At 37.9% G+C, this 21555-nt stretch overlaps 2 protein-coding genes across 23 annotated transcripts in view; one reads left to right on the forward strand and one right to left on the reverse strand.

Annotated features, from left to right (window-relative positions):
• NEDD4L (NEDD4 like E3 ubiquitin protein ligase) overlaps window positions 1-19158 on the forward strand; it is a 154624-nt gene extending 135466 nt beyond the window's left edge. For all 12 annotated transcript variants that reach the window (XM_066987812.1, XM_066987813.1, XM_066987814.1 and 9 more), the window contains 12 exons: window positions 857-922; window positions 2254-2483; window positions 4636-4757; window positions 5655-5725; window positions 7019-7114; window positions 9449-9522; window positions 10275-10335; window positions 10721-10780; window positions 11331-11438; window positions 12066-12162; window positions 12775-12847; window positions 13921-19158. In XM_066987812.1, the coding sequence (XP_066843913.1) occupies window positions 857-922; window positions 2254-2483; window positions 4636-4757; window positions 5655-5725; window positions 7019-7114; window positions 9449-9522; window positions 10275-10335; window positions 10721-10780; window positions 11331-11438; window positions 12066-12162; window positions 12775-12847; window positions 13921-14023 (1161 nt within the window). In that variant the 3' untranslated portion in view covers window positions 14024-19158. The remainder of the gene's footprint in view (window positions 1-856; window positions 923-2253; window positions 2484-4635; window positions 4758-5654; window positions 5726-7018; window positions 7115-9448; window positions 9523-10274; window positions 10336-10720; window positions 10781-11330; window positions 11439-12065; window positions 12163-12774; window positions 12848-13920) is intronic.
• The window catches only part of ALPK2 (alpha kinase 2), an 89648-nt gene continuing 74689 nt past the window's right edge, over window positions 6597-21555 (reverse strand). For 6 of the 11 annotated variants that reach the window (XM_066987807.1, XM_066987808.1, XM_066987802.1 and 3 more), the window contains 2 exons: window positions 17335-17439; window positions 14571-15693 (listed from right to left, as the gene is read on the reverse strand). Coding sequence is in view for 2 of the 11 variants with exons in the window: in XM_066987808.1 (XP_066843909.1) it covers window positions 17370-17439 (70 nt within the window). In the remaining 9 variants the exon portion in view is untranslated. Of the gene's footprint in view, window positions 13108-14570; window positions 15694-16250; window positions 17440-21555 lie in introns of those variants that run through there. The other 5 variants (XM_066987806.1, XM_066987805.1, XM_066987811.1 and 2 more) reach the window with 2 other exon arrangements.

The following is a 21555-nucleotide window of genomic DNA, read 5'->3' on the forward strand; positions in this document are numbered from 1 at the left end:
AACAAAGTACGTAAATTGCATTTCACATTGTGTTCAAACAATGAAAACATGTCAAAAGATTCCTTAATGTCTGTGGTAAAGTCATATTATCATCAGAGTAAAATGATTTAATATGATTTTTTAATTTTTCATGTTTTATCTTTCACAAGAGAAAGATTATATAGAAATATTTGTCTTATGCTCTCACATACATGAGTCTACTTCAACACCAGCCCTCTCATGAAAACCCACTCTTCCCTCAGATCTGAACTTGAACCAGAGCTTTGCAGTTTGTGATTCATCTTTCAAGGAATAGAAAATGTAACTTTTAAATCCATAAATCCATATTCTTTGGTAACAACAGTTTCAAGACCAGCTTAGATGAGGCCCTGAGCAACCTGATCTCGTGGATGGCATCCCTGCCCATGGCATGAGGGTTGGAACTAGATGATCTTTGAGGTCCCTTCCAACCCAGGCCGTTCTATGATTCTACAAACAGTCATTTTTAAAAATATCATACGGCATGCTTATCATTTCCTAGTGAAATTCATAGTTGGCAGCATTGCATTCTAATCGCTTTGTATTAAAAAATGTTTTTGTTTTTTCTGCTCCTAAAATAAGAAAAAAAATGAGGGTAAGTATTTGATTAAAAAAAAAATGGCTAAACGTTTTGATACCTTTTAACTGAACTTACACACTAAGAAATGGGAAGATTTTGAGTTCTGTATTTCATGCATACTGTTGGGGTTTTTACATGAACCTATGGCATACATATCTAGATAGTATTCAGATTTGGTTTTCATTTGTTTAAATAATATTGGAATATCAATTTGTTAAATACTGGAATAATCTGTGTTTATGATTCTCTCTCTGATAGGCAGTTCCATATTCTAGGGAGTTCAAACAGAAATACGACTACTTCCGGAAGAAGTTAAAGAAACCTGTGAGTATAATAGCCATGCTGCTTTGTGTTGAAGCCAATTATGTTATGTCTGGGGAGAAAAAAAATAAATATCCCAAGGGTAGATACAGAATGGTGTTTCATGCTATAACAAATTTGCTAGTTTTTCTTGATCATCCTGCTCCTTAAAAAAGTAGAAACCAAGAAAATGAAGAAAAGTTTGAATTTGATCGATGGATTTCTCAACAACAGCACTTACAAATATTTAAGATTTGCACTTTGTAATATGAATGGAAAGTCAAAGTGATGAGATAACAAGAAAATAGCGGTGATTCTCTATTTTCCATTCCAACTGAGTCTAATTTGTATGTTAGTTTAAAAGACTTTATGTTGAAAATAGGCTTGAGGCTTGGTATTTCCCTTTGTCTTCAACAGTGGGTTTGGAAAGACAGAGCTGGAACAAACTGGCAGAGCAGAGCCCACAGTATTACTGCATCTGGCACAAGCTTCTCACATTCTTGTTCTGTAAAAATAACTTCTTTAACTTAAGAGAATGCAAGTTATTAGCATGCATATGGTAATGACTTGTAATCGACAGCAAACAGCCTTGGCAGCATCAACTCTAATATGAAGAGGGACTCACCAATGTCTTTATGGGTTTGTTGATAGTTCCTTGAATTTGCATCTTGAGCTTGACTTGTGACTGGACACAATAAGTATTTTAATTGTCAGGAAAAAGCAAACCTCCTGAAATGCTTGTTTCAAGTCAATTTTATCAGGAAAACTGTACCTGACCGTAAGGGTCACGTTTATCTGTTCATCTCCTGCTTCTTTCTTCAAATACTTTACTCAGTTCTCTTCTGTCTTTTCTGAATTCGTCTCCCTGGGCTTTCATAATGGGTGTTAGTGTTCTCTTTTTTCAGACAGAAATTCTTAAATATTTTGGCAGTCCTGTTCTGTTTACATCTTGGCAATTCAGTACTGTTTTATGCGTGGTACTGTTGGTGTTCTTAATGGTGAAACAGTTCTGGCCTTTACAGATATCTGAGTGAAAGGGTTGCATAAAGCTTGTGTGTTTTTTAACATTTTAAGCTAAAATTACCTTTAAATAGAGCATAGTAATATCAACAATTCTTGCTTTTGTTGTTGTTTTCATTACTTTATCAAATATCATAGAAATCTCTGAACCCCACTAGTGGAACTTACCCAGTTCACCATAATGTATCAACCTGTGGACTTAGAGAGCATTGGAAAACAAGAATAAAGGAAACTTGGTACACTCAGATGTGTAATCCGTCCTTTAGTTTTAAGCTTACAGTCAGTAATTTCCCTGAAGACTATTTATTGAGACTAATTGATCTCCTTTCACACAGGCCGATATACCAAATAGATTTGAGATGAAGCTACACAGAAATAATATTTTTGAGGAGTCCTACAGAAGAATCATGTCTGTGAAGAGACCTGATGTACTAAAAGCCAGGCTCTGGATTGAATTTGAGTCAGAAAAAGGACTTGACTATGGAGGTGTGGCTAGAGAGTGGTTTTTTCTCTTGTCCAAGGAGATGTTCAACCCTTATTATGGTCTTTTTGAATATTCAGCAACGTAAGTATCCATTATAATATTCTCACTCGTAAGCAATATATGTTAGATTTTGAGTAAAATGGAAAGTTACATTGGAGAGTAGTTATATCATCCTTCATGATACATGAATTTGTACTCCTATCAGTCAAGTCTATCTGTTCTGCATTATCATTTATCATTTCCTTTTCCAAGAAACTTTAAATTTGCTGTTGAAATCTCATAAAACAATCTCATTGCTAAAACAGTATTCGATGTTGCCTTGCTTGCAACAATAGTAGATTCCATTTTTGAGGCTAGCAATAGTAAGAGGAGTGATGCCAGACAAGACTTTTTTATGTCCTCCCAGTGCATTGTAAAGCACCTGCCTTCCAGAATTACAGTGTTCTTTGTAATTAGCTCATAAAACAGCTTCTCATTTACATTTCAGTAGTTATACGGCACTGGCCTTGCATGAATTTAAATGTATTTTTGTCCAATTTTAAACCCCCTGAGTGTTGCATTAGTAAATGAGAGAGCAGGTCTCTTGCTTAAATTACATCTGTTTTGGTCTGCTTATGTAATTCCACATTGTGCACTTAGCCACAGTAAGGATAGATTTCTTAATTGCAAGCAGCAGTTTTTATGTTTTCATGTCAATATCAAACTCGCTCCTTTCTTTAATGAGCATTGAATAAATTGTAAAGTAGATGAACAAAGCTGTATAATAAGGGTTTTCTTGCATTTGCTTCTCAGAAAAGACACGTTTTGTTTTTGGAGGAAAACATAGCTTACAAAATATTGACTAGTTCAGAATGCCTGTGTGTAGTAGAATTCACTGGATAAACATTTGTTTTGAAATATTATTACCACTTATGTGATAAATGTCACTGCAATTACTTTAAAAACAACATTATTTTCATTTGAGGTTCAATTTGATGGAAAGGTGTATTTTAAATTGTAAGCATTCACACTAGAGTGAGGCTTCCTCTCAACAATAAAGATAAATAAAAATTTACTAGAGACAGAGTGGGAAGAGGGAGAGAATCAGAAGGGAGAAAAACGTGTTCATGTGTTGAAATAAAAATAGTTTAATAGGATAGAAAAGGAAGGGAAAATAATATTAATACTAAGCTTTATAGATATATATGTACAAAGCAAGCAGTGCACAATGCAGTTGCTCACCACCCGCCAACTGATGTCCCCCCAGCCAACTGCCCCAGTTTTATTGTCCCACACGACGCCATAGGGGATGGTGCGGAATATCCCTCTGGCCAGTTTGGGTCAGTTGTCCTGGCTGGCCTGGCTCTGTCCCCTCCCAGTTTCTCCCAGCCCCCTGGCTGGCAGGGCAGTATGAGAGACTGAAAAGTCCTCGACCTAGCGCAAGCAGTGCTCCGCAACAACTGAACCATCAGCGTGTTATCAGTACTATTCTCATCCTAAATCCGAAACGCAGCACCATGCCAGCTACTAGGAGAAAAATGAATGTCCCAACCAAAACCAGGACGCTGACAGAAAGCGTGTGAAAGAATGTGTTCATCACCAAGACATTAGTGTAAAAGTAGTAATTATTAATTTGCATGATGTTCTTAATCTGTGAAAAAGATGCATGTTTTTAAGTAGACGTTTTTCTCGTTTCTTAAAATAATTTTAGTTATAATTCATAGTTATTAGTTACAATTTATAGTTACAGTATGTACAGTATTGATAAATTTTAAATTGTGTGTCAATCCGCATGCTTTAGAAGCTGAGGTGATACATCATGGAAGTCCAGACTACGTTTGCACATTCCTGGGTTCACCTTCCCCCTTTTCTTTTGCCCAAGGTCATCCTTCAGTGAGATTCAGTGACCCTCCTTATTATGGGAGATGCTCATTAAAAATTGTGGTTTTTTTGTTTGTTCGTTTGTTTAGGTTTTTGGGGTTTTTGGTTTTGATTTTGTTTTGTTGGGAAGGATACAGTGCTGTGTATAGCAGAGGATAAAGCTGTTTGCCTTTTGTACCTTACACTTGCCACAGGTGGAAGGAACCCTGTTACCCCAAGGGCAGGATTATTAGTAACCTTTGTCAAATGGTCATTATGGTCATTAAGGCATTACATAGGACGGACAGGAAATGGCCCTAAGCTCTAACATATCTGAATATCTGTTTATTTAAAGACATGGTTCTTAAGATATTTTTTTCTTTCCCCAAAATAGGGACAACTATACACTTCAGATTAATCCTAATTCAGGTCTTTGTAATGAAGATCATCTTTCGTATTTTACATTTATTGGACGGGTTGCTGGTCTGGCAGTATATCATGGGAAGCTATTAGATGGTGAGTTACTATACTGTATGGCTAAGCTACTCTTACTGGATTTTTTTTTAAATGAAATAAATCACTTCAATAATTCATATGCTTTAGAATGTTGTATATCTTGAAACAAAGTCTAAGAGAAAGTAATGGAACTGGAAGCTTTGGAAATTGCATTCCTGTTAAATGCATTCCTGTGAAATTGCATTTCCCGTTAAATTCCATTTAAATGGTGATTTTGGTAAAATGATAGTGTCTTGCTCAACAAATATGTTTCATATAAAGTTTTGCTCCTTTCTCTACTCTTGTTAGCCCTAGAGAATCTCCATTTTCAAATAATCTCTATCCTGAAGGAAAATCACTAAATTTGTATCATCCACTTATATGTAAACCAGCTGAAGCCAAAGCAGTTGCTTGTTAAGTGCAGCATGCATTTTCCTATAAAATTATTTCTCATTGATTGAACGAGTAAATGAAATTTTTGCTCAACTTTGGAATCCCAGAATAACCAAGAAAGCAACCATTATAAACTGCCTATATTTTATTTAGAGACAGTGCAGCACAACAACAGAGGAAGCTCATAGTCCTGTTTTTCTAGCATCTCCTTTGAGAGACAAATGGCAATTTTAAGTGCATTAGAGTACCTTGAGCTCAATTCCCCATCTTTTGTGTCTCTCTACCATGTAACTAACATTGGCATAATTCTTGTAATTGAAAAATTGGGCTTGCCGAGTCTAAATAAAAAATGAGCCTGCTGTGTTAACTTGAACGGTTACGGCACTGTTCCCCTTGCAAGATATTTCTTTCCCACAGGCACACTGAGAAATAGCATGGTGTTTCATCCTTTAGCAGTCACATCTTTATGTAAGGTGAAAATGCAGAATAGCAGAGGTAACACTTTTCCTTTTCCCCCTGTTTTAGGCTTCTTCATCAGACCTTTTTACAAGATGATGTTGGGGAAACCGATAACTCTAAAAGACATGGAATCAGTGGTAAGATAACATTTGAAACTTAACAGCATTAGTAATTATTTGAGTTTTTCTCATCTGGGAAACTTTGTAAGAGCTAATAATTCCAGTAAAGTGCATGGTGGAAAACACAAGGTTATGGTTTTAAGACCTTGAGAATGGTATGTACTTATTTTTTTAATAAAACAAATTTTCCCTGCCACGTCAGCAGTTTCAGGACCAGTGCACTTAGAGCAGTTAGGGTTGAGAGAGAAGAGGCGTGAATAGGCCAGTAAGAGGCACAATACAGGATGGTGCGCAGTTGTGTTTACGCATTTTCCACTGAGTCAGCTGTCTCCCTGTTGTGAGGAACACTAGCAATAGGCCCTGCTTTTCCCTTCGTCTTTTCCCTTCTTCTTTTTTCCCTTCTTTTCATACTTTGGAGCAGGATGAGGTGGACGCAAGGACATAGTTCTGACCTGGTAGCATGGGAAGTTGTCCACAGTAGCGGAAGGAGAAGGGGTTGCCAAATGATCAACAGTTTTCCCAAAAAGAGACTTAATGAATGCAGCACAACTTGTGCCCTGGTATCTGCTTTGGTTTTGTTTTCTGCACTTCATCTACTTCCACTCCTTCAACATGAATTGCAATCGAGTACTTTTGTGTTCATTGCTCCCTGGGAGAAAAAATAACTGCTTGATAAGTTAGTAATCTCTAACTTTGGATTTTAGAATGAAGGAGCACAGTAAACAGGATCGTGCAGATGCCCAATCTAGACATGTGCACTGCACCAGTACTGAAATACAGTACACTTCAGATGTATACAATAGCTAAATGTAAAAGGTTTTCTTGAAGTTAGTAGGATGATACCCGTCTTGTCTTCTTAATGTATTCTACATAATAAAGATACAACCTGTTCAGGAAATGGAGGGGATTTTTTATTCGTCAAATGTCAAGAGCTTTTAATAACAACAATATAATCAGTAACTGTATAATATATTGTTGATGTAATGAAGCGGTACATAAATAGTGTTGAGAAGAACAGCTTTATCTAGAAGACATTCTCTAACCAATTAGTACAATCTATTGTATAATAACAAAGTTACAAGTCAATTCAGGAGAGTTACACAAATCTAAAAATACAGCATCTAAAAAATGCAAATGAATAAGATAATTAATCTTACCCTGCTTTACAGTAGCTATACAAATAAAAAGGTTCCCATCCTTCCAATCCCTTTGGAGTTCTAATTTTAGATGTTTTTATTTGTTTATTTTAAAATTAAATTGCACATTTAATGTTTATATATTCCAACGTTGCTTAATTTCAATCTCCTGTAGGATAGTGAATACTACAACTCTTTGAAGTGGATCCTGGAAAATGACCCTACAGAGCTGGATCTCATGTTTTGCATAGACGAGGAAAACTTCGGACAGGTATGTAAAGGTTAACCCAAAAGTCTGTACATCCATCCTACTGATTATTGCCAAAAGGCAGCATGATGTGCTTGTGGACCTGATTGAGACTGCTGAATGTTAATGTCATTACAGGCTTTGAATATTAATCTCCCTTTCTCTGCTGCTGAGTTTTGTTTTTTTGGCTGTGGTTGCTGTAAGTACTCAGGTGGCACTTGGAGGGGTAGGGGACAAGCGATGGCAGAGCCCATCTGTGGTGAGCTGAGGCCGTACGTAACCTCAGAGAGGTCTTGGTGACAGACTGGCTGCATCTGTGGTTCCTGTGAGCTTGGGGCCTATCCGTGAATGTGGGAAAAAATTAAGTGCAATTTGTCTTTACCCATGACTAACACAAGCTGTGTCCCCTTCCCCACCTCTGCTGGGCCTGGAGAGGATGAGCAGCCACCAGCCAGCTGCCTGTGGTGCTCCTGAGGTCAGGTTATTTTCCCTGCAAGAGCTGTGGCTTGGCCGCACTCCCCTGGTGGCTCCCTCAGGCACAGGAAGCCTGTTTGGCTCACCCTCATAAATGCTTGGAGGGTGGGAGACCTAACTGTTCTTCACCCTTCAGCAGTTACACCTTTAAGCTTTCCTGCACAGTTGTGAGAGCTGGAAAGTGTCTTTTGTAAAGTAAAATGAAAAGAAGGTGTGTGAGGAGCAGCTGAGAGAACTGGGGTTGTTTAGTCTGGAGAAAAGGAGGCTGAGGAGCTTGCAGCAAGGAGGGTGCCAGTCTTTTCTCAGGTGACAAGTGATAGGACATGATGCAAGGGCCTCAAGTTGCTCCAGGGGAGGTTTAGATTTGATATCAGGAAGAATTTCTTCACAGAATGGGTGGTGAGGCACTGGAACAGGCTGCCCAGGGAAGTGGTGGTCGCCACCCTGGTGGTTATTTAAGAGATGTGTGGTGTGGTGCTTAGGGACATGGTTTAGCAGTGGACTTGGTAGTGGTAGCTAATGGTTGGACTTGATGATCTTACAGGTCTTTTCCAGCTTAAATGATTCTATGATTTTTCATGAGCTATCTAAGGCTGGAGATGCTAAAGAAGGAAATTCTATTCTTGTCAAGAGCAATACGATGTCTTTCTGAAGAGCAGTAGAAGCTGGCTGAGAAGCAGACTGAAATACTTATAAGGAGTAATAAAGGTGTTACAGAATCTTTATTAGAAAATTGTCTCAGCTTAGGACTGTTTGGGGCCTATAGGTGAAGATGTTCTCAAAAGACAAAATAAGTAGTAGAATGATAATCAGTGAAGTGCATGACAAGTGACGCATAATTAAAAAAAAGTACATAAGTGTTTATACTTTTGGGGAAACTTTACAAACTGCTTTTATAAATAGCTGCAGGTTGAGGCTCACTGATTTGTTTCTTAGTTTACCTTATTATATCTCTCTGCATGTTGTTTCTATCTATCGGGGTTGCATATTAAGTAATTAAGTAAATTTATGGTTTCTTTTGTCTTGAATATAACATTTTTCCATGTTTTCATAGTATGTGTGGGGTTGTTGGGGAAGTTCCCAACAATAGCCAAAATACTTGACTTTTCTTCTCTCCTTTCCTTTAATGGAAAATGCTCCCAAGCACCCATTGTTTTTAAAAAATGAAATCTTGTGCCTACAATGTATGTAAACACCAGGATCTGCATTCAGAAATATCCTTCCCCATAGCTGCACTATCGAGCACATGGTTTGGTAGCTCTTTTGTGTAAGCATGAACTGGTAAAAAAAGTTACCAACTTCTGGCTTTCATGGTACCTAAGTCTGCATTAATTCTGTCGAATTCGTGCTGATAAATTACTTTCACCAAAAATTGAATGTATTATTTGGTCTTGTAGTTTCTTGTGAACTGTAATGAACTTGTTTCCATCTTATGCTCATATGATGGTTGTGCTCACCATCCTCAGCAAATCTGTGTTTAAACATTTCTATAATCCATTTTTCTACTTTACTTTTTTGTCCTTTTTACAGAAGAGTTTCTCTCTGGATATCAAGTAGTATTTTTTCAAGCATTTTGACGAATTAGAAGGCATTTTTCTATCCTTATGAAAATGGAGTATGTGTTTTCTTTACCCAAATGAACCTGCTGTTCACGACTAGAATTTTGAAAATAATTCATTCTTAAGAGTGATCATAGAATAATTTGTTCATAATGATGCCATCTTTAGATGTGGAATATTTTGATGGCTCATTAGCTATTACAGTGTAGTAATTTTCTAGTACTACTTGTAAAATGCTGCTCAAGGGTGGTGGATTTCATGAGAAACGTGTCCTGAAATAATGTCATGTTTTGCTGTTTTGTGTTTTTTTTTCTTTAAAATATAGACGTATCAAGTTGACCTGAAGCCAAATGGGTCAGAAATCATGGTAACAAATGAAAACAAAAGGGAATACATTGAGTAAGTATATGTTTATGGAATTTATCCTGAGTGTAACAACACACAGTAGCACTGTTTTGAAATTCACCCTACTGCAACTATTGTAGTGCAGTAAATCATCAGACATCCCTTTAAAAGAAAATCCTTTTGATAACATAGTGTGCTTATACCTAATCCTTAGAAAGTTTAGATTTTAACCTTTATTGTTGTATGATTTAACTAATCGAGGTAGTCTATGATGTAATAGGAAACACTATCTTCTTGATGTGTAGGCATGAGGAATATTCAAAAAAGGATGGAATTTCTCTGAATGATTATTGCAGACATCTACATCTAAATTACTCACTCTAAGCTGAAACTTCACCCTTCACAACTGCTGAAATTGTGAAAGAAATGGCACTTCTTGGATATAGTAATTATCATGTTAAAGCAGGCATATCAATTCGGCCTGCTTCTGTGTGTTGACTACACTGAAGTGCCTAGGGTGACTACCTCAGCTTTGCAGATCTCCTAAGGGGAGTGAGTTTCCACCCCGGAATTTATTTTTTCCAGATGAACTGCTGTCACAGAATACAAATCAAGAATAAATGCAGATGTGAACAGCAAACTAATTCTGGAGAAAAGAATGCAAATAGGATGTCTGTCTAATTTAGTTTCCTTAACATCAGAGTATGGTTGGGAGATGCTTGAAGAGAAACGGAAACTGTTAAGGTTGCTAATTAAGTCTGAAGTCTTCTAATGAATGTGTTCATGTTTTTGTTTACCTACTATAGTCTGGTCATCCAGTGGAGGTTTGTCAACAGAGTTCAAAAACAAATGAATGCTTTTTTGGAGGTAAAGTACTTTTTTTCCTTTCTACCCAAATAATACAAACATATTTTTACACAGACTTCTTATATATCTGTATCTCATTAAGGGAGTGAGGAGCTTTGCATGACTGCACAAGTTATGGAATGCTTACATATAATGGTTTCACAGTTCTCCTTTTTATAAGAGCATTCTCTTTCAAGTTTAAATTACTTGAGTTTGAAATAATCTAGTGATTAATTTTTAAATTAGAGATTCATAATACTCAGGAACCGTATATTTCATTTTCAAAATCCTTCTTTGTTGTCTGTCATTTAATTAACTAGTGGCTTTCCCTGAATCCAAGACTCGTAGATAAAAAACTTAGTGTTACATACTGTGCAAATATCACCTTTATTTTGCTTTCTCTTAGGGATTCACAGAACTTCTTCCAATTGACCTGATCAAAATTTTTGATGAAAATGAACTAGAGGTGAGTTTGTGTAACTGATGTCCAGAGACAATAAACCAGATCAATCTCATTGCAAAAGATATGTTATATTCTGAAGTCACTAGATCTTCAGTGAATTAGGAGACAAAGATGCTTTACTTATAGTGGGAAATGAGGAATTTTTCCCAAAAAAATTAATAAGTCTATTGATAAAGTAAAAGCACAAAAATATTATTTACTCAATGAGGTGGTTGAGTATGTTCATATGTAAAGCATGCAAGTAACTTACTGAGTTAATGTTGTTATGCTTATACTGGTCATATTTTGAGCAAAATACTATAAAAGATGCTGTCACGTGAAGCACATGTACTTCTATTGTACAGTGTTTCTCCAGGAAAGTGAGATATTCTTTGAGAACTCTCTTGGGGAGGAGCTCAGCTCTCCTTTATGTCTGCATTTATATTTGCACCACTTAGCTGTTTAAGAGGTCAGACAACAGAGGGAGAGGTTAATCTTGTTTTTCTGTTAAAGTGCAGAGGATAATACTAATACCATCTTCAGTTAACACCATAATGATTACTTCTGTATATAGTTACTGATGTGTGGCCTTGGCGATGTTGATGTTAATGACTGGAGACAACACACAATCTACAAAAATGGTTACTGCCCAAATCATCCTGTTATCCAGTGGTTCTGGAAGGTAATACTCTTATCACGTTTCACTTCTGTGGCTATTCCTAAAAGTCAAAGCTACCTTACTGTGTTGCAGTTTGTTTCTGGCTTTTTTAAATCATTGTCACGATGATGCATGGGAAACGTGAAGACTATGTAATTGTACCAACAGTAACTATAATATAGTGATGTTTCACTAACCCAGAGTTATGGTCCCAAGAGATCCTGTCATACAGCAACACTGATTTTTCTTTGAAACTTTTTATTCCTCTGCCTGATTTTTAAGGTTTTTCTGCCATCTCTGTTTCTCTATTCTCCCTGCTAGGTATATTTATAATTGTCACGTGCCTGTTGTGCACCAGGCAGGTACAGGTCATTGATCATATGAAAAGGAAAGTCACCTCATAAAGGTGAACAGCATTTGTAGCTCCCACCTGCTGCCAGGACATTGTCTCTTTGTTGCGGCCTGAGGACAGTTGGAAAAGGATGCCTCTGGTTTAACCAGAGAAATGGCCTGCTACTTCTATGACCCCCTTCAAAGTTATGTGTCTATTTCTTACAGTCTAATACAAATAGATAATTTACTCAGCTTTGGGTTGGTTTCGTTTAACAGCCACATGCATAGCTGTGAAAGTGACTCTTTGTTTCTCAATAGGCTGTTTTACTGATGGATGCTGAAAAACGGATTCGATTACTGCAGTTTGTTACTGGGACGTCACGCGTGCCTATGAATGGATTTGCTGAACTTTATGGTAAGCTTCCTTTCAAATGCCCACCGATTATGCTCACCTTTAGAATGGCTATACAGACCACTTCTGAACTTCAACAGGAAAGCCTGGGCATTACTGAAATACAGGTATAGTCAACCTTTACTCCCACATAAGATCTCTTCTAGATGCCACCAGCCCTGGAGAATTTGGGGGGCACCTTGAGAAGTAAAGTTTTTGTGCACCATGGGTGTTGTGTAGACATTCTCCTTGCTCAGGAATGAATCAGCTCCCACAAAGAAGAGTTCAGCTGTCAACAGCAGTAATACTCACGACACATGAAGAAGAGGAGATTGCAAGTTTATCCAAGAATGCTATTTTTTTTGGTGTTAATATTTGAGCTTTTTTCTTTGGCATTATACATACTCTATGCAAATGTAGCTAGGTGAACTTAAGCTGTTTGTTTATTTGCAAATAAGTAACTGAATTCCTATTTACTTTAATGTAATTTTGATTGAGGGAGTTTGTACCAGGTATTTTTATACCAGTTGAAAATCTAGCCTACAATTTGTGCAAACATATAATTTTAAAAATAGCATTTAGGTAGTTTCTGTAGTGTCCAGTAATTTAAATTTCATATTTTTCATTTTCAACCAGGTTCAAATGGTCCTCAGCTGTTTACAATAGAGCAATGGGGAACTCCTGATAAACTGCCCAGAGCTCACACATGGTAAGTCATAAAAGCATAAAATTATTGCTTTTCTGTATTGTTATAGGGCCAGGAAAGGGGAGAGAGTGATGTCTATGCCTATCTCAAATACATTTTAGCTTGGGACAATACTGTGTGTGTGCGTGTATTTATTAAAAGGCAAAGAAAAGTTAGTACTTATCTGCTGATACAGTTGCAGAATGTGTTCCAGGAAGTAGCAAGGTTCAACTTCAGTAGTTTGCCATTGCTTCCGACAGTCTCTGAAGAATGCTTGGTTTAGCCTTCACATGCATACATGAAAGATAAAAGACTGTTAATAAAGCGGTTGTAGGTGTTCTGCAATAAATGTAGGTAAAGGAATCCACAAGAAACTCATTACAGCCTAGACTTTTTGATAACAATTTTTAAATGGTATTTTAATTTACTCTAAGTAACCCTTGCAACTCTGGACATTTCTTCTGGTAACTGTTTTTGCGCTAAAATGCATGTTAGAAGAGCTAGCTTTTCCCCATGGGCTTTCTAAGGTAAATTTACTTGTGCTGCATAGAAAAGCTAGTGTTTAGAACATGGCACTCTTTCAATAAAAAGCATTTTATAGAATAAAAATATTATTAACAAAAAATACATTCCAAAAAATCAACTCTCAATTACCTGTTAAATTGTACATGACTTTTTAAAGAGCTTCTTTTGAGCTTTCAGTACTGTTTTCCTAAGAATTAGCAAAGATGGTCTGAAAAATAGACTTTTGACAGGTTGACAAAAGCTGAAATGTTTTCAGTCAAACATATTTTTTGTATTTCTTTTTATGGGGGAAGGTAGGGAGGGCATTAACAACTTCCCATTTTCAGTTCTGGAAAGAAGAAAGATAGTTATTTCTGAAAACTCATCACAGTACAAGCACAATTGCCTTCAGATGCTATAATCAGGGAACACCAAGCATCAGTTATGTTTGCAGAGGACACTGCAGAGATTGTGTCTGTTTGGTCAAAAATATATAACTTGGGGGCCTTAATGGACTATATGTGACCTTTTCTATTTCTTCAAAATCTCATATGTTTTTCAATGGATTATTTTTTTTTCCTTCTGAATTTCAGCTTTAATCGCCTTGACTTACCTCTTTATGAATCTTTTGAAGATTTGCGAGAGAAGCTACTTATGGCAGTTGAAAACGCTCAAGGATTTGAAGGAGTAGATTAAAACAAATACTTTTTTCCCCCCATTCAAGCAAGTTCTGCTGCACTTTTGCGTTTGCCTAACGGACTCTGAGTGACTATGGCAGAACAGTTGCACAACGTTGGTTCATGGAGCAAACCCTTCGACAGTGCAGTTGCCTAAATTCAGAATTTTGAACTATAACCTGTGGATGGCTTTTTTGATGTTTCCACAGCAGATTACCAACTGGTTAACTTGTACTCTGATTACATTTCAGCAGGACTTACTCTATTTATGTTGTGCCTCTGTAGGCAAAGCCCTTAATAAATATTTTACATAATTTCTAATGACAATGAATGGAATTAATCATTTTACAGGTATAGTATTACAACTCATGTTTACTTTTTAATTCATTTAGACATTTTCAGATTATATTTCATTACAATTAAATATCATGTACTTGGAAAAAAAATGAGCATTTTTCTTAATTTCATACAAGACTTGATGCCAGTGTCCTTTTTTCAAAGCACATGTGCACATGGTGAGCCTTGTGTTCCCAAACCATTAAGAAAATAGGAGAAAGCTATGTTGGGAATTTTCTCTATATTGGCTACATCAAGAGTAACTCTTTTCATTGAGCATATAAATATTTTTCCGTATCCAGAAAACATATGGATTCAATGTTGCATTTTTGTATAAATAATAGAATAGTTATGAGTCAAGAGAGAATCATAACATAGCATGCCAAATCTCATGTTCAATAAAAAAATTGCCTCATTATTCCTTGGTAATATTTACATGTACTATAAAACATTTTGGGGTAGGGTTGGCATTAATCATTTTAGGAAAATATGCTTAACCCTGTCATTATCTTTGTATAGTGATTCTTTTATTATTTTTTCCTCTTTACTGTTTGCAATGGAGGCATTTTGAAAGAAACCTGGCACTATGTGATTTGGCACTACGGAAAACAGATCTGTTTTGTCTCCTATTTGTAAGCATTTGCTAATGATATCTAAATAACAATTTTTTTTGTTTGTTTCTAACTGCACCAACTCTAAAGGCACTTTATGTAACACATGGAAGTCATATCTGTTTTTTATCATAAACATTAATGTGATTATATTCCTTCTCACTGCACATGTCTTTCTGGTGCAATATCTATCAATTGTGAATCTGGCTGCTGCTGATGTATAAAAGAAAAAAACAGATATAGAGCTGAGCCTGCAGACATGTTCCTCAGCAATTGTTTTTGTGATTTATTTTTTACTTAATCACAAAGATTTATTTAATATACACTATCTATCTAATCAGTTTTGTTACCTATGACATGTTGCATGCTTAAACTATAATGTCTGAGTTGCATCTCTTGTGTGATGGATTAAAAGTGAAAGATTTGTATTTGATCCACTGTAGTTAAATGGTTACAGTATTACTACAGTAGGTTTGAAGGGATGGCTTCAGCAATTTGATAATCTTCAGTTTTCTAAGTTTAGTCCGCATACTTACTACGCATAGGATTTTTCCCCAAGAGCCCATCTAATGCTTTATGAGACAAGATGATACCACATGCAAAAAACAAAACTTCACCTTGCTGCCAACAGTGGTGGCCTTACCTGCTTCACGGCTCCCACTGGCAAGTACAGTCCACTGCTGACAACAAGCAGCCACAGTCCAGAAACTTCAGCATGTTAATACTTTGGCTAAAAAGGCTACTGGAAAGAAGACAACAGTAATTAACATTCAGCGAATCTGTACATACTAGCAAAAATTTTGAAAAGCTAATAGATGCGTGATTTTTTATTATTTGAACACAAGATTAATTTTTTATTAAATGTTTTCTGACATTCCTTTCTGACTTGTTACATTTTAATGAGCAGAAAACTTTGAATGAGACAGAAATGTACTGCATCTGAGTAGACAGAGAAACACTATACTGATCATTTACTGTGGGGAAGATGGAGAGAATGAGGTAAATCCAGATATTTCCAATCATCTTCTATATGCAAAGCACTACTAGTTATAGCACAGATGACCTTAAGGGAAATGTCACACTCCAAAATCATTTTTCTTTCTCTGTGTTTACCTGGAGGATTTTGTATGGTTGGAGGTTATGTTCACACCCAACACCACGTATCAGAACCTTAAGCACTCTCCTGAGATTTTTTTTTTTTTTTTTAAATAGTGGAACTGAAATAGAATTGGTTGATTCAGAATCTGCTATTCCTGTTGTGAGCTCGCTCTGGTCCCTCCCTCTCTCCCTCCCCACATCTTCTACGAGAGGTTTTCTAGTACTCAAAGTCCTTCCAGACAATAGAGTTACCTAGAGTTACATGGTGACATCAGACTAGAAAGGAATTTGTTTGTTTGTTGGGTTACTTTTTTTCTTTCTTTTTATAACTGAAATGTTAGGATGACTTCGCTTAACATCTTTTGGATGCACTCTTTCTCACAGAATGGGCCTTTTTGAGAGAGGCCCAATATGCAGTGCCCTGATATACTTGTACTGCTCATGCTGAAGTTTGTGCTATTTTGGCTTTCTTGTAATTAATGCAAGTAGCTAAATCAATGCTGTCTGTGCCTCTCATGTTCTACACACTGCAGTCACAGCTCCCCCCTGCATTGCAAACCTACCCTCAGTGCAGAGCCAGTGCAGTACCAGGCACAGCTATCTAAGTTAACTTTTGTCTGGGGACCAGTTTGCTCATGGAAGTATTACTCCTACCAGTCCAGGTGAACGTAACAGTAAGCCAGCTAATTACTTTTGGGTGTCCAGGTTAGCTGTGCTATTACCACACACCACCATGTTTTGCCTGTACAGAAGCAGCAGCTTTTAAATAATACAGCTTCTGTCACTGTAGTAGCCCTGTCCTTTTCTTGTTGGGGTGCAGGAGTAATCCAGATTCGGCATTCACTAATGAGCATAACTACTTGTTAGAAAAACTGAAGGGAATTGCTCAGCCCAGTCCCTTGCTGCATAAAGCTTGTGTGTTGGATATCAGAAGCTTCCCTGTTAGCTACAGCAACTGCTGTTATTGACAGGTTATAAGAATGCCACTCTTGACTTCGTCTGGTTTTCATGTATCAGGGAAGTTACAGAGATGTAACCCCTACTGAAACATACTATAGCCAAGCAACTCAGATTTTGTTATCAGTGGCTATCTTGATGGCTAACCATCAAGGCAGATATGCCCTTCGCATCAGTCAAAAAGCTAAGATCCTCTATACTAGGACAAAACCCAGGAAATTATGTCTAGTTTTGCAACAGACTACATGAGGCTAAGTAAATGGCATGAGCTGTGCAAGGCAGCAGCTGCAGAAGAAATTGCCCCCAACCCTTTAACATAAGGACTTACTGCTCTTCCTGAGGTCCTGAGCAGGATTTGAGCTTTTATCTTCTGACACTCCAGCCACCGAGCAATCCTTCTGGAGCTCCTGAAGTAGCATTTGAAGGCATCTTTCTGGGGAAAAGGTAGCGAAATGTCAGTTGATTACAATTTGAAGTAAAGCACATCTAAAACACAAAGCAACTACCATAGTTTTGTGCCTTTCTTAACACAGTATACAGTTTAGCCCAAAACCAATTTGGTCACTATCTAGAGTATAGGGTCTGTAGCTGTAACCTCCTCTTCACATCAAGGCTTATAGGTTTGAGCCTTGTAAGGCTGTACTTAACATACACTGTACTATCACAGTAACTCCAGCTTCCAGGCCTCGCTGCTGGAAGTTGCTTTCTGTTTTTCTCTAAGATAAAAGCTCCCGCTCCCACAAGTTTCATCTCATTTCCATCTCTCTCACTCAGACCTCTCGCTGGTTTCCGAGTGTAAGGCGCACATGTGGCACACTAGCCTCAAGCGCGTGCTGATAAATGCTGCCACAAGCGCTAGCCCCGTGCTGCAGCCCCAGAAGGGCAGCAACCACCATGTGTGCCCAGCCCCTCCAGGTGCTTGGCTGGAGCGCTGCACGTGCCACCAGTGGGCCAGGAATTGGGAAAGCTAGCGAGGGAAAGCTGGATAGTTGATCGCGTTTTTCAGAGTTAAAAGAAGTCATCATACCCATCTGAGTGCAAGGGCTAACCATCAATATGCGCAGTAGAAAAGAGGTACACTACCACATTGGACATCTTAAATGAACGTTAATTTCCTTCTTTTGTATAAAAAAGTTTTTCCTTTTGTATCTAAAACTACAACAACAAAGAAAAAAGCCTGCAGTCTTCAGGCATCTCTTGTGATGTTGCACTAAGAAGTAATGCATAGTTACAATGCACGGGAAACTTACAAAACTGGAATCTAACCATATTCATGTCACATACCCATCAGGTCTGTCGTACTGCACATAGAACCTCCTTAGATAAATAACACTGTCATCAACGCAAGCCGTAGTTAGTCATACGTCTGTGTCTGCACACCCCTCTCACGTCCTGTTCGTCCACAGGAGCTGCCACTTACATGTTGTTGGTTCCCCCTTTTCCATACAATTTTCACATACTTTGCTCTTTTTTCTTAGCGATTTTGTATATATGTATGTAAAAATATGCACAGTACATACCCACATACAACAGTACGTATGCGTTGCGTTTTTGTACTTTAATCTGTTCTGTTGAATTGAAAGCAGCTCGTGAGCACCCTCTCCACTACAGCGGTACCACAACCACACAGCAGTGGATGGGTTATGATTCTCAAAACCCAAACGCAAAACTCCAGAAAATGATGTTGCTATGTTCTACGTCTGTGAACCTAAATTTTAAACTTAAAACTGAGATAATTTATATCTCCAAACATGCAGAAAGTGTCAAACATTCCAGATTATATTCACACTGTTTAATATTTTTGTAAGAATTGCCTCATACTAGAAGGCTATTCAAAATAACACCAGACTACATAAAAGTGATTTTAAAATGCTACTTATAAATAATGCTCATTTTCACAATTAATACAGCTTTAAACTGTGGTTGGATTTGATACACTGTGGAGAAAGGTTTTGTTTAAGGACAAAAAAAAAAAAAGAAAAACATTTTTTCCATTTATTTTCTGAAAAGAAATGAACGAAATTGTAGTTTGTTTTTCCTGACAGCAGAAGCTCAATGTGACAAAATGAAGTTGTTGTAATGAAATGATGCAACTTAATTAAATATTTAATAAAGAACTATGGAAGTTACAACATTTTATACTTCAAATATATTTTTTGTCTAACTGAAGCTTTGTTTTATTTTAAAAAATTGCCTGCTGTAAGGCGCTCTCACCCTGGGAGATGATTAAGGGAGCCTATCTGTAGTCACATCTGTACCTGATTTACTTCCTAAATGGTTAAAAGCACTATCCATTTATTTCAGCTTCTGTAAAAGTGGTTCCCAAATTTTTCTGTGATCCTGAATGTTTCCTCGAAACTGCTGCATATAGGGTTTCCAGATGTGTAAGGTGAAACTGAGAAACGTTTACAGTGGCTATTGGTCAGTCACTGGCGCATAACCACCTTCAGAAGGCACCATCCAAGGGAACTTCTCTATCTATAAGGATTTGAACAACTAGTACAAGCCAGCGATTATGCAGTGTTCTGTAAAGACTAAATACAAAACTGGCATCTTTCCCAACTTTTTATTGGTATCCCCTCTGTTGCATCATCATTTCTGGTACAGGAACAGAAACCCTCTGTCGAAACACAACAACCAAGAAGTCTGTTCTCAGATTATCTAATTCTGCAGCGACCAGGCAAGCAGCATGCTTGCAGGCTTTTCCTGTTTAAGCCACATACAAAATAAAAACACACATGCTATTATTTCTGCTGCATATTCATATGTTTACAACAGCACTTTCTGCACCCCGCAATAATATCTAGTACAGAAAACACAGTACAGATAAACAACCTCATAGACTGCACAAAGCTGAGTTTAACAATGCGAGTCTTTGCATTTCAGTGCTCTCACCAACAGCAATGGAACTCATGTTGCCTTTTTTGCTAATCAGGGTGGCCGTCTTGATTGTAACCAAGGCATGTTTGACTTAACAGTTCGCCTTAGGTATACAGAACTTTCCTCCTCAGCTTGCTTGTCTTCCTAGTAGTACTAAGGTGTCTATTAGTCTTGGATACAGAACCAGAACGTAAATTAGCACTCACGGATTTTCTTTGCATTAAGCACAGCCTGCAAAAGACACAGATCCAATGTGCCTAATACACATCAAGGGCCACAAGCATTTTTGTGCAGCTACCCTCGGATGCCATTTGCTAAACAACAAACCACCATCGCTACAAACACCCCATCAGCTTCAGCAAGTGTCCAGGTAGAGGAACGAGGGCTAGCAAGGTGACTAGGCAAACGAGTAAATCTCAATATGACCCAGAAACACCATGTCATCAGAAATAGCGGTCAACTTACCAACAGATGGCAAGGCCTGTAACAAATCAAGTTACTCTGAGCTCACCAATGTTGCCATATGACTACTGAAAAGACACCAAACCCCTAGATGATTCAACCTATTAGATTTTGCAGCTGAGCTATTGCTTCCATGTGCACGTGTGTGGTATTGGATACACCATCTCAACTCACAATCGTAGCATGACTTAGTCTGCTTTAATTATTAATGCAGTAGTCTCTGAGCTGTGCCAACAATGCAGTTCAGAAAGCCGAAGCCAAAACAGACAAGCTTCTGCTTACAGGTTGACGGCATTGATTACTGACTCCTTCATGCTGAGAGCACAAATTGCTTTACACTAATTCCCTGGTTCCATAACTTGGACTGTGCACAACATGGTCCTGATCCTAGAGCAGCAGCTAATTCACTTTGTATAAACACTGCTTGTGCCTGTCTGTCTTCTCCTCCCTTGGGCACTGGTTTCTCAAAGATTTCCCCATCTCCTCCCCTTTGTCCCAGCCTCCACCTCTTCCTGGGCTAGAGCAGCTGGGTGGCATGTTTCAAAGTGCATGCCATCAACTAACATCGCATCCTCCCATGCACTGGAACTCAGCTGTAGCAGGAGCACACACCTTAGCACTGGAAAGTGAAGAACTACATGTAATGCTGAAACACAGGACTATCCGGGGCTCTTTACAACAAAGATTTAAAAATAAACCAACAAAGACCACCACAACATACACGTCTTTTCCAGTGATACCTGCTTGTGTTAATGTTTTGGCATAGTTACATCCAGTAGGTTTAAAAAACAAGACAATAAGACTCCATTTGTTTCTAACTGGAAATGAAAATTAATCTGCGGAAGCCTTCTGATGAGAAGGACCTGGGGGTGTTGGTTGATGAAAAACTCAGCATGAGCCAGCAATGTGTGCTTGCAGCCCAGAAAGCCAACCATATCCTGGGCTGCATCCGAAGCAGCACGGCCAGCAGGACAAGGGAGGGGATTCTCCCCCTCTACCCTGCTCTTTTGAGACCCCAGCTGTAAGGGCCCTTCCACCCCAGACCATTCTGTCGTGGAGCTTTCTCAGTGGCTGAAGATGCCTGTGCAAATCCTTAGTCTATGGCATTTCCATACTTCTAGCAAGGTTTTGCTGCTCTTTAAAAACAAGCAAACCACAACAGCATGTTACCGTATTAACACCAGAAATCCATGCCCACGCATGAACA

This window comes from Anser cygnoides, chromosome Z (genome assembly GCF_040182565.1).
Source record: "Anser cygnoides isolate HZ-2024a breed goose chromosome Z, Taihu_goose_T2T_genome, whole genome shotgun sequence".
In the NCBI taxonomy this organism is placed as follows: Eukaryota; Metazoa; Chordata; class Aves; order Anseriformes; family Anatidae; genus Anser; species Anser cygnoides.